This window comes from Bicyclus anynana, chromosome 4, assembly GCF_947172395.1.
Source record: "Bicyclus anynana chromosome 4, ilBicAnyn1.1, whole genome shotgun sequence".
In the NCBI taxonomy this organism is placed as follows: domain Eukaryota; kingdom Metazoa; phylum Arthropoda; class Insecta; order Lepidoptera; family Nymphalidae; genus Bicyclus; species Bicyclus anynana.
In genome coordinates, this window is record NC_069086.1 from 14,363,181 (window position 1) to 14,375,759 (window position 12,579).

At 35.1% G+C, this 12,579-nt stretch overlaps 2 protein-coding genes across 2 annotated transcripts; one reads left to right on the top strand and one right to left on the bottom strand.

Moving 5' to 3' along the window:
• Positions 1-2,092: 2,092 nt before the first annotated feature.
• LOC112055316 (eukaryotic translation initiation factor 3 subunit I) lies at positions 2,093-5,213 on the top strand. Its single transcript, XM_024095375.2, has 5 exons — positions 2,093-2,229; positions 2,329-2,555; positions 3,302-3,434; positions 4,110-4,277; positions 4,611-5,213. Exons 1-5 carry the CDS (start codon positions 2,227-2,229, stop codon positions 5,067-5,069), a joined length of 990 nt encoding a protein of 329 aa, XP_023951143.1. The 5' UTR covers positions 2,093-2,226; the 3' UTR covers positions 5,070-5,213.
• Positions 5,214-6,299: 1,086 nt separating this feature from the next.
• LOC112055312 (serine/threonine-protein phosphatase 6 catalytic subunit) lies at positions 6,300-11,865 on the bottom strand. The gene is made up of 6 exons (XM_052891443.1): positions 11,572-11,865; positions 10,738-10,883; positions 9,297-9,438; positions 8,695-8,849; positions 7,197-7,309; positions 6,300-6,570 (listed from the first exon to the last, which is right to left on the bottom strand). Exons 1-6 carry the CDS (start codon positions 11,737-11,739, stop codon positions 6,380-6,382), a joined length of 915 nt encoding a protein of 304 aa, XP_052747403.1. The 5' UTR covers positions 11,740-11,865; the 3' UTR covers positions 6,300-6,379.
• Between the last annotated feature and the right edge of the window lie 714 nt (positions 11,866-12,579).

Sequence of the window (12,579 nt, forward strand, 5' to 3'; positions counted from 1 at the left end):
TATATTAGATATCTATTCTACAAGCAAGTTATATATTATGTACTTCGTGTTTTTTTGTTAACGACTTTCACAGACACGTTTCGCTTATAATGCTTATTTGAGGTATAAATAAATTTGGTACTGTTCAATATAAAATAAGCGACCGCCAACTTATCTACCACGCAGTCTCATAAAGTGCCTCCAGGTGATCCATAGAATATGACGTAGATATCATTTAGTTCAGAGTGACTGAGTGCATTACACGTATTTAGTTGGGTTCGCTCAATCTCAAGACTTTCAGGAATAGCATACATTAAGTATTACAATACAGTTAGGGTTTACACGTAGTCGATCACATAGTTGCTGATTGCTGTTCTGTTTTGGACGGATGATGGTTGTTATACATTTTGACCAAGTTAGTATACATACGATGTTTGTATTGACGATGATTCAGACGTTTGTATCGGTGTGTTCGTCTCGTTTGTGGTGCGCCGGGTGTTATGTTAGTCAATGGATGAACTGGTTTGCCAAGAGAAGTTACCTACAGTTGTGTTTAGTTAGCGATGCATAACGTGTTTGTACTTTAATTTGTTTTTTAGTTGTACTCTTGAAAATCGATGGTTAATAACTTAAGAGAATAAAATGTATGTGAAATATTATGTATTTCATTTAATATATCCTTTTTGATTCCCGCTTTAACACAATTCTGAAAATTTACACAGATTCAATATAGATATTTAGCAATGAATTGTCTGGAGAGTTAAAATATCACCATCATCATTATTAACAGTCGATGGACGTCCACTGCTAATCCTCTTGCATGGACTTCTAAACACAATGGTCTCGAGCCGCCAGCATCCAGCGGCTCCATGCAACCCACTTTATTTTTCCGTCTACCCAGTGGGAGGTCGACCAACATTGCATTGCAGTTTCGGATACGGGGTTGCCATTCCAGCACTTTGGGACCCCAACGTCCATCGACTGTTCGAAACATTCGTCCTGCCTATTACCACAACAGCTTTGCCACTCGCTGAACTATGTCAGTGATTTTAGTTTTTCTGCGGATCTCCTCATATCTGATTCGATCCCGCAGATAAACTTCAAGCATTACTCGCTCCAAAGCCCGCCGAGTGACTTCTTTCTTATGAGGGCCACTGTTAGCGACCAAGTCAGACCGTACAAAAATATGAAAACCTTGACTTTCGGTAACACACCTTGCTCACGAAATTATTGGTATGTGATTGTTAAATTAACTGGAAAGTCGTTCCAGTCAATCGTGTTAATGTCAAAACTTCGACCAAATACCATAAGAAACTTTCGCATGACTGTTAGATCAAGGGTCGAATGCAGAAGACAGTAATCTTAACCATGCAACTTGTATTGCATCGTAGGTACTTCACTCTGAAGCCCTGACTGCTAGTTGCTTGGGCACTCAATAGCCCCGCAAAAGGAGAGAGAGATTATCGAAGAAATAAAACATACTTAAAGACTGAAAAAACGGACAAAGGACCGGACCTTTTAGGAAGTCGGTTAGTAGCAATAATACATTGTAATCTTTGGTTGGTAGTAATGTGCGGTTTAAACTAATTTACTCTTTGGTTTAAACACATGAGTAATATTATCCTGCCATCTAGTATTGAGAAGTTACAACATAATCGCCAATGACAAGCGTCAAATAAACGATACTCAGAACATCTAGTGTTAAATAGTGACAACATTCTAAGCCATGTTATTTACCAGTATTCTACTTTTTACTAAATTAACAAAATATGGTAAAAAGTACAAATCGAAGAATAGGAATATATAATAAGAATTTGGTTTAAACACATGAGTAATATTATCCTGCCATCTAGTATTGAGAAGTTACAACATAATCGCCAATGACAAGCGTCAAATAAACGATACTCAGAACATCTAGTGTTAAATAGTGACAACATTCTAAGCCATGTTATTTACCAGTATTCTACTTTTTACTAAATTAACAAAATATGGTAAAAAGTACAAATCGAAGAATAGGAATATATAATAAGAATTTTTTCGTGTTGCTTTTTCTTCATTCTTTCTTTTTCGAACGTAGTACGTATGTTCAATGTTCTCTGTGGTTAACGTCAAAGCGATGTCAAAGGATGACAATTCTTTTCTTTCGTTTCGTACGTCAAATAAATGTACCGCCACATGCCAATTGCCAATAAATTATTCAGTATTTTATGATTTTGTGCCTATAATTTGTAAAATAAAGCTTAAAACATGGTAAGTTATCTTACACCTTGTTGCAATTGTCATTCTATCTAATATAGGTAAGTAAAATTACGCCGAAATAACATAAAATTTGGATCATGTTTTATGCAGAAACCTTTGATGCTGCAAGGGCACGAGCGTGCCATAACCCAAATCAAGTATAATCGGGAAGGAGACCTACTATTTTCCGTGGCGAAGGACTCTAAGCCCAATGTGTGGTGGTCACTAAATGGAGAACGCCTAGGCACTTTCAACGGGCATGGTGGTGTGGTTTGGTGTCTAGATGTCGACTGGGAAACCATTCATCTTATCACTGGCGGTGGTGACAGTTCTTGCAGGTACATATTTGAAATATTTTATAGAAGTTTAGTGCAATAGCTTCTTAACCATTGTCTGAGTTCGCTGATAAAAACGGAGTAATTAAATGTGAGTAAACTGCTCAAGATCGAGCGATCACGCCGATAAATATGCTGCACTCCCCTCATAATAAAAATGTTACCATGACTCCTCAACACATAGATTTGCAAATAAAATGTCTTGTCTTGTGTGTGAGAGAATATGATTTTTTTCTTTCTAATATATTGTGTAGGAAATAAACTTATTCATATTTTTTAAACATGACTAATAATCCTGTTCCACTTTAACTATACGGAGTAGACTGCTTTAGGAGTGTGTATTTCTAGTAAACAACCAGTCATTTCAAATATGTTCGTTTTAGTGTAATTGAGTGAACTGAAACTGCTAAATCTACTTAACCAGAACTACTGTTTTAATCTGTTTCCATGTAGCAGCCTTAAATCATATAATTTTTAAGCTAAAAACAATTTTCATACAAATATAGGTTGAAGCGGCAGTTGCACTAAAATCTTTAAAAGATTTTGTGTTACAATCGCCATCTTTTCACAAACAAAGATTACAGTATTTTACTGTAGTATATGGCAACAGTTCAGAGGCTGGGATCAAACTGCTGCCTCTCTGTGATGAGTTATGGCCCTTTACCATTTAGATATTAAGGTGTAAACGATGACTTTAGTGTGTTCATAATTGCTTGATGTACAATAACAAATATATTACATTATTGTAGATTATGGGATTTGGAGACAGGTAAAAACATTGCCACAATCAAGACAAACTCTTCAGTGAGAACATGTAACTTCAGTTTTAGTGCCTACCAAGGGGCTTACACTACTGACAAGGCTATGGGACATCCTTGCGAGGTGAGACTATAAATTTTAGTAAAAACATCTTTACAATAAACTAATAATAAACTAATAATAAACTAATAACTTCTATTTTGCTATTTCCTGCATAAACTTTGTGGTAAATATAATCAACTTTTAACTGACTTCCAAAACAGATGAGGTTCTACATTTCGCTATATGTATGTCCAGTGATATTTCCATAATTTGTAGACAAATTTAGAAAATCCTTTTTTTAAATACACATTTGACTCCTATATTGGAGAATCTTTAAAAAAATGTTGTGGAGAATTGCATTGTCAACCAGTAGCGGCAGACCTAAAATGCACTCTCTTTTCTCACATCACAATTAAACAGCAATACATCAGTTTTGGCCAATATTTCAGATATGTTTTTTTATTTTTACAAGATATGTCATGGTAATTTTGTTATTTTAGGCCTATGCCCTGTATTTTTAGGTAAAATTATATAGGTTATACATTTCTGGATACTCCTAGCACTATTTAATTGATGGTCAGTTGTAAGCACTGCTTTTGGTTCTGGTGGGCAAATAATAACTTAATTATATTAAATTTTATGATATAGCATCTTTTAATGACTGTTTTTTTAGTAAATATTGTAGACTAGCACTAAAGCTGGTAGACTACTTACTATAAATAATAGCCTTTTCTAATAGCTTTCTTATGCTCACAGGTGTTCATAATAGATACAAGGACAATTGATGACTCCTTATCATCTCAAGCACCAATATTAAAATGGGAAATTACAGACTCAAAAGTTACATCAATGCTGTGGGGAACCCTGGATGAGACCATCATCACTGGTCACGAAGCTGGTGATTTGATCCAATGGGATTTACGAGTATGTTTTTTTTTTAACTTTATTAGTTTCATAATTTTAATTTTCACTTTAGAAAGCCATAAATTAAATCTGTAATTATTGTATCTCTGGTGCACTGGTATGTCTGTGTGTGGATTAATGCATCTTTAAATATCTTTAAAAAATTTATAGAGAATCATCATCATTGTTAACCCATATTCGGCTCACTGCTGAGCACAAATCTCCTCTCGTATGAGAGGCCTTAGTCCACCACGCTGGCCCATATCCCAATTTGTAGAAAATACTCACTATAAATTTTCTTGACATATTTTCAGACGTCATTTTACTATAACATACCTAAACAATTGTTTACAGACTGGCAAAAAACTGCATTCAATCAAAGAGCATACACATCAGATCAACGATATGCAGCTATCTCGTGACGGCACCATGTTCATAACAGCATCCAAGGATCAAACTGCCAAACTATTTGACACTAGCTCCCTTGAGCTGCTCAAGGAATACAAAACTGAACGTCCAGTTAACTCTGCAGCCCTCAGTCCCATTTTAGACCATGTGGTACTCGGTGGTGGTCAAGACGCCATGGAAGTAACCACAACGTCAACAAGACAAGGAAAGTTTGATGCCCGTTTCTTCCATCTTGTCTTTGAAGAAGAATTTGGTCGTGTCAAGGGTCACTTTGGACCCATCAACAGTTTGTCATTCCATCCTGATGGCAAGAGTTTTGCATCGGGCGGTGAAGATGGTTATGTGCGGGTGCAGAGTTTTGATCAGTCCTACTTTGATTACACTTTCGATTACAATAGAGACTAAAACAATAATTTAGCTGAAATTATAAAGTATTGATGAACACAATTTTTTACTTGTGAATTGTGGAGATTGTTTTGGGTTACTCAAAAAATAAGAGATTTATACCTCATTGTAACTTTCACAAATAAAACATTTTCTTTAAAGTGTTTTGATTTTATTATTTTATGAGGTAGATTTCCGATTATGTTATGAGGTCAATAAATATCTTTTTAAAAAATTAAACCTACTTCAAAATCACAAAAACTGCCAATGACGTTGTTTTTAGTGTGTCCTAGCATAGTAGATAGCGCCACAGTACGGGAAATTTCGTTATTTTCATTTTAACACAAAACTACTAAACCGATTTTCGTGAACATTAAATGAGACCAATCCGGAAGTATACTTTTTCAAACAAAAAAGAATTTTCAAAATCGGTTAAAAAATTACGAAGTTTTGAGGTATCTAACAAAAAAGAACATACGCGTCGAATTGAGAACCTCCTCCTTTTTTGAAGTTGGTTATAAATATTGAGTTTTTTTTCTAAGAAAATCACATTAGCACCGATGGGAAGTTGGAGATGTACACACCATACCTAGGAGTGTACCTTATGCAATTTGCGCTGATTTTTATTATCGTGTATTATTGATTGTTACATAGACAAACATCACTTTAAGTCAGCCATCCTATATTAGAACAGTATGGTGGGTTCCAATCATCTCTCTTTTTTTCCATTACAATCCCACCTTTAGATCATAAGTCATGATCTAAGATGGAAGCGGGCTAACTTGTTAGGAGGATGAAAATCTACACCCTTTTCGTTTTCTACACATCGTACCGGTTCGCTAAATCGGTTGCCGGTAAAGTGGTAACTAGCCACGGCAGAAGCCTCCCACCAGCCAGACCTGGACCTATTAAGAAAACCTCAATCGGCCCAGCCAGCGATCGAAACCAAGCGACCTCCATCTTGTAAATCTACCTCTACCTCACGGAGGCTGTCAATAAGCGCCACTCCAATAAAGAGGCCTTGCACTGTTGTGTGCCATTTAATGATTATTTTATAACTAGGCTTTTCAGTAGCGTGCAAAAGTTAATTTGACTGGGACTATTCCTACAAATGATACTAAACGAAAGATCCCTTCGCCAATAATGATTTTTTAATTAATTAGTCCTCAGGGTAGGCAATGCATTCTTGCGTGTATCAAGTGCAAGCCACTGTTGTTCACTAACAATAGCAAAGGATAGAAAAATAAAATATTGTCTATATGTAACAATTTACTATACAAAATTCTGGTATACATAATTATTTGGAATATTTATTTTACAATAAGCTTAAATTATAGAAAATATGGTGTTGTATGCTGAGGCGGTACTTCTCTTTCACTATCAGGCACGGCTTGAAAGATCTTTGCGTTTCTGTCATTTACTGTCTTGAACTCCAATATTGAAGCCACATTACCACATCGGTAGCAATAATTTGGAGCTGACCACACTGTGACTAATCGCTTATCAAACATGTATTTGTAACCTGAAAAAACTCTTGATTTTAAAATGCATATAATTAATGAAAATTTATGTTTGCAATTTAGTATTTTATTAGTAAGAATTTTGTTAAAACATCCTCAATTATTAAAACCTATAAGTTGAATCTATAGACATTGGAAGGACAGCAAGATTATCATGAGGTTTTCGCATATATAGACAAAATGGACCAACTTTGGTTTGTTTTATTGAAATATGGGTGACCATATTATTTTATAGGGATCAGTTTAAGTTCTTTTGGCTGTGTTGGTCGGTAGGTAAGGAAAAACGGTATAAAAACAGAGTTCCACGCAGACGAAGTTGCGATCATTAGTAATATAATAAGTGTTAGTGTAGTCTAAGTCATTTGTGAAGATATAATTTATTAGCGGACGCCCGCGACTACGTACGCGTGATATTGGCTTTTTACAAATCCCACAGGAACCACAGATTTTTGTAAGATAAAACCAGCCTTTTCCAAGGTCCAATTTATCTCTACACCAAATTTCATTCAAATCGGTTCAGTGGTTTAGCTGTGAAAAGGTAGACACTTTCACATTTATAATATTAAGTACTTGAGTAGTAGAAGTATAAATTGTATAGTAGCTATCTCAGTAAATAATGTAAACATACCTTCATTTACAAGTTGATGCGCTCTACATATTAAATTCAAATCATTGTAATTCATAAAAAGCTCTGTGACATAGCCGCCAAATAGCCAACCAGCTCCTCTGGGGCTAACAGACCTAGGAGTAAAAAAATAAATTAAAATATTTATATTATAGATTTACTTGCCCATCAACCTTAACTATCATAAAAAAGAAGCATTCATTTATTGCATTTATTCATTCTTGACGCCTCCCCTGCTGGGCTGATTGAGGATTTCTTAATTGATACAGGTCTGGCTTCAGCCGTGGCTAGTTACCACCCACTGGCCACCGCCAAGCTATTTAGCATTCCGGTATGACACCGTGTAGATAACCCGCTTCCATGTTAGGTTGCATCAGCACTTACCATCAGGTGAGATTGTCAAGGGCTAACTTGTAAAGAATAAAAAAAAAGAATAAACTAGCAGATGCTGCAAGGTTTCACCCGCGTAGTTCCCGTTCCCGTAGGATTATAATAATAATAATAAGCTTTATTTTTCCCATTTAGATAGTACTTAACAATATCTTAAAACTATTCTAAATTCTAACTAATCTATATATTTATCTAAATAATTAATTTATGTACTAGTTATTAATGGGCCCCTTCGGGTATAAGCCTCCTCCATCTTTTTCCATTTGTCCCTTTCTTTTGTGAGTTCCATCCAACCTTGGCCAGCCACTGCGGTAATGTCGTCCACCCACATTCCTATAGGCCTTCCTACCTTCCTTTTACCAAGTGGACCTTTCCAGTAGGTAATTTTCTTAGTCCACCGTTTGTCCTTTAGCCTGCCAAGGTGGCCTGCCCATCTCCACTTAAGTCTTTGTGCATGGTCCAGAGCATCTGTGAGATTAGTTTTATTCCTAATAATCATACTGTTTATTTTGTCAGCTTTTTTTAGTTTCAAGATGCTCCTTTCCATTGCACGTTGTGTGGTGATGAGTTTATGCCTCGAACTTGTGTTGTAGACCCATGTTTGGCAGGCGTAGGTTAGGGAAGGTAGAATAGTTGTCTCCATTACAACCCTTTTTAAGTTAACAGTGTAATTTCCCTTGAAAATTTCTTTATGAGCCCAGAACTTTTTCCATGCTATATTTGCTCTTCTTTCCACCTCTGCTTTATTGTTGTCCTTGTTAAAAGAAATTTCCCCGTAGGATTACGGGGATAAAATATATACATCCTATAGCATTTGTGGATAGTGTAGCTTCCCAATAGTGGAACAATTTTAAAAATCGGTTCAGTAATTTCGGAGCCTATCCAATGCAAATAAACAAACAATCAAATCTTTCTTCTTTATAATATAATATTAGTATCGATAACAACATGTGAGAAAAATTGTTTCGGTTGATTATTTTACCTTTCTACCAACAATACCTTAAAGCAGCTAACTTGTTTTTTTTTTTTAATTTTATGCAATATTACTGCATCATGAAAATAATAAAGTACAATGGAAAATATGACATTTGCCCAAAAGTAAAAAACTTACCATAACTTGACATCTGCAGGGTCTGACCACAGCAAGTCACAAAAGGCACCTTTGTGAGGTATTTGCTGATTTCTGTCAATACATCGGATCTGATCTAACATTGAAATTTCTGGAGATAGACCTCCATGGACACACAATACTGTTTCGTCAATTAACTGTAAAATTAAAGTTATATAAAAAGTTTATTTTTATGAGTGACTAGCTGACGCTGCACGGTTTTACCCGCATGGTTCCCGTTCTGTTAGTTAGGAAAACGGGGATAATATATAGCCTATAGCCTTCTTCGATAAATGGGCTATCTAACACGTAAAGAATTTTTCAAATTGGACCAGTAGTTCCTGAGATTAGCTTGTTCAATCAAACAAACAAACTCTTCAGCTTTTTAAATATTAACAAAAGTGTATATTGTAAAATTAAGTCAAGTCAATATACATATACAAATGTAATTAATAAACTGAATTTTACTGTGAGCTACAAATTACAATGTGTCAAATTGGTCGCTTTATTTATAAGAGATTTTATTGCCCATACAAGTGGCCTATATCCAGCAATGGAGGTCTGAATATGAAATGTGTTTTAGGCTACAGCATTTTAATACTTACAGCTGCCACTGCAAGCAAGTCAAAAACTCTGCAGCAATCCTTCCATGCGTTTGCATTGCCATACTTGTTCAGACACTCATCATAAAAGCCATAAACCTTTGTTATTTGACATGTTTCATGATTCCCTCTAAGCAGAACTATCCTGAAATGTTAAAGTAAATAAATTTTAAAATATCACAATAAATAATTACTAAATTAATCCATCAGTTTATAACTTGACCAAATTAATGATTATGATTTAAAATATGCATAGATAAATAATCACACCACCATACTAGCATGTTGCATAAAACACACTTTTTATAAATGCAAATTTTTCATTAAGCAGAAAACAGTGATTGGTTCAACAACCACTTGTCAATAGCTACATAAAACCCTTTAAAATATCAATAGACCTTGCAATGAATGTTCCTCATAATAACAGGCACAGTGTATTGTAGTGACATGTAAAACATTTAATAAGAATAAATTGTTAAAACTTAGTACTATTATAGGCTCTAGTGATTAAATATATAAAATAAAAATATATAAAATTATTATTTTATATATTTTTATTTTAAATTATTATTAAATATATAAAGCCACTATATATAATGTCGAACAAAGGTCACAACACTTGTCAGGATAACTTAATTAACAAATCAAACTGTAACCAAAATAAGACCAATAGCAGAGAATGACCTTGAGTGGAGTCACACACTTGTGAACGACGTGTGTAGGGTTAAAGGATCCTTTGCCGCCTGTCCCAAGTAACCCATAAAGAATTACACAACAAGAGCTATGGACGGCTCGAATACCACAAGCACACTGAAGCCAACACAAGATCAAGCAACGTCATATCTGTCACAGACTACTATTTCCTACACTATTTGTTAACAATATGTAAATTTAAAAGCGGTCAACACGGCGATTACATTACTGAAATGCTCAATATATGGCATATGCATATATATTAAGCATATGCTCCATATATGGACCATACGGACCACATCGTTGTGTGCATCCAACTAAAAGCCTTGATTTGTTGAAACAGTACATTTGAACCCATCACCAGGCTATAAGAATGTGTCACTGTCAGGCTAGAAATGGTAAATTTTGCAGCTGCATCAAAAGCTTAATGTTTTTGACTATTATGTCACTATAGATTTGGACATAAGATCTGCTTTTAAACAACACTTTCAAAATCAATACATGTGCTCTGTTTACCAACAAACAAGTGAGGGTTAATATATTTTTAATAACATTTTGTTAAAAAACAATACATAAAGTTATGAAATAACGTGCATTTTCTACCTTCATTTTTAATTTTTTTGTAAGTAAACGCTACACAGCACACATTGAGTATGCACATTAATATAGAATAAATGTTAAATTTCAGCACAGCACAGCACAAATAGTAATTATTTTCTCAAACCTATAAGACAATATCAAAATCACTTACCTATCAGGGTACCGTGCTTTTAGTGCCATAAGCAGGGTAAGTGTTTCAAGACTATAGTACCCTCTGTCTACATAATCTCCCATAAATATATATTGAGTATCAGGAACCTGACCGCCTATATGAAACAGTTCCTCTAAGTCATAAAACTGAAAAGAACATTCAATATTCAAAATTCATTTATTTCAAGTAGGCTCAGTTTACAAGAACTTTTAATATGTCAGTTGACTATTTGTAAAGATTCTGCACTGATTTGGTACGCAGGTTCTGTTGAGAAGAAACCGGCAAGAAACTCAACAGTTGCTCTTTTAAAAAAAATTCATACAGTGTTATAATTTACAATTGATGACAACTTTACAGTTTTACTTCCTGTTTTTTTTTTTTTTTATTCTTTACAAGTTTAGCCCTTGACTACAATCTCACCTGATGGTAAGTGATGATGCAGTCTAAGATGGAAGCGGGCTAACTTGTTAGGAGGAGGATGAAAATCCACACTCCTTTCGGTTTCTACATGGCATCGTACCGGAACGCTAAATCGCTTGGCGGTACGTCTTTGCCGGTAGGGTGGCAACTAGCCACGGCCGAAGCCTCCCACCAGCCAAAAGATGGAAGCTAGAAGAATTAACTATCAATTTATCCTTTATTGACATCATACAAAGTAGTATAATATTCTCTTTTTACAAAATTGAGTAATATTTATCTGCTTATTTCATAGAATACCTTTTTCAATGTAGTAAGAAGAGAGTATTTGTCTCTAAACTAAAGTATTTTAAAACAATTAGGTAGGTACTAGAATGACCATGAACATTTATGATAATTAACAAAAATCCTTTATACCTGGCCATGAATGTCTCCGCACACAGTTACAGGTGTCTGCACCGGTTGTACATTCGGCTCCTCCAATAACAGATCGCAAACGATATTACAAAGCTCCCGAAGATCGTCTTCGGGTAGATATTTACATCTCTTTGCGATTTCAATCCATTTATCAACATCGCCCATCATTCTGTATGAGTATTATGGTCCAGGCTATAAAATAGCTATCCTAATTTATATGAAATACGATGGAATTTTGTAAGCTCCTTGAAAAAGATACCTCATTCAGAATAAAAAGTTTTGGGCATATCGAAGTGTCACTGTCTTCCTGTCAAATTGACATTTGAAAATAATGACAGACTGACAGCCAACCAACCGTAGACCAAAGCAACGTCCTTACCCACAGACGAAAAAATCCTTGCCGTAGACCTGTCTACGACTACGACCTCAGACCAATTATAGCAGGACCTGTATCGCACTCATAGTCACGAACAAAATTGTCTGTCATTTTCTGAGGAAAACGAGCTTTGATTTGGTATATATCTTAAAAATCCGTAAAAATTCCTTTTTGTGTAATTGAATTGTGTAAAATCTTTTTTACACAATTCAATTACACAAAAAGGAATTTTTACGGAGCTCTTTAACCGACGAACACGATTACAACTATTTAACATCGATTATATAGAGACAGTATTTAAAATCGCATTAGATCGTATACTTTGACAGAAAAGTAACGTCTAGCGAGGCAGGTCCTATACAATAATTGGTCTGAGACTACGACTAATTATTGATAATAATTGTCATTCGTGAATTATTATTACTAACTAGCGGACGCCCGCGACTTCATCCGCGTGAAACTCGATGTAAACTTTCAACTACTCCTACCCCTTTTTCTAATATTCCGTGCAATTTTTAAATTTTTTATGTCCTATGAACCATTTCCTGACATTATCAAACACATAAAAAATCAATAGTGAAATCGGTCCATCGTCCCATGTCCAGCCGTTCACGCGTGATGGCGTGACTACG